The 784-nt window shown below is 45.5% G+C and overlaps 1 protein-coding gene across 1 annotated transcript in view; it reads left to right on the forward strand.

Annotated features, from left to right (window-relative positions):
- Positions 1–784, forward strand: part of NEO1 (neogenin 1) — a 113,361-nt gene that overhangs the window by 90,819 nt on the left and 21,758 nt on the right. The window contains exon 18 of the mRNA XM_017731089.1: positions 300–438. Coding sequence (XP_017586578.1) covers positions 300–438 — 139 coding nt within the window. The remainder of the gene's footprint in view (positions 1–299; positions 439–784) is intronic.

A 784-nucleotide genomic window follows, 5' to 3' on the forward strand; every position in this document is an offset into this window, starting at 1 on the left:
GTTTTCCCCAGCCCGAGGAGTTAATGAAATGCTGTAAATGAGCCCCCAGGTAAACAGGCATTTAACCACTGCATAGCAAGTGGGCCCTGGACCTTGTATTGGCTTTTTTCATTTCTAATTGATGCAGTTAAGTGCTCCTGCTGATTGCAGAATTTCTAGCGGGGGATAAACGTTGATATTTGGTTAATGAATCTGCATGACAGAGAAGAACCAGCCCCAAATTAATGCCTGGGGTTATGGAAATGCTGGGAACACGTGGGCTGGGGTGTGGGAAGTGCTGACCCTGGTTTTCCTTTCAGACTGCAAATGCCACCACTCTGAGCTATCTGGTAACGGGGCTGAAGCCAAACACCCTCTACGAGTTCTCGGTGATGGTGACCAAGGGCAGGAGATCCAGCACCTGGAGCATGACAGCACATGGGACAACCTTTGAATTAGGTACTCCTGGGCTCTGGAAGGGCTGGGATATTCCTAAAGGAACCGCGCCTCCCTGTTTCTGGAATGGTTCTGCTGATTAGCACTTGCTGGGGGGGTCTGAATAGTTCAGCCAGAAATTCTGATTAAAAAACAACAACATACTTCAAAATTCCGAGGGATGATTGCAGGAGAATTTACATCAAATTACAGGCAAGTCATGAATAATGTACCACAGTTCATGGGCAGGAGAGAGGAAAGTCTCACAAAAAGCACATTAACAGCAAATACAAAGAAAACACTTCAGCAAATAATAATTAAATATGATGATAATTGTTACTGAGTGAGAAGGTGCGTGAGGCAAGTGAAG

This window comes from Corvus brachyrhynchos, unplaced genomic scaffold, assembly GCF_000691975.1.
Source record: "Corvus brachyrhynchos isolate BGI_N302 unplaced genomic scaffold, ASM69197v1 scaffold164, whole genome shotgun sequence".
Taxonomy (NCBI): Eukaryota; Metazoa; Chordata; class Aves; order Passeriformes; family Corvidae; genus Corvus; species Corvus brachyrhynchos.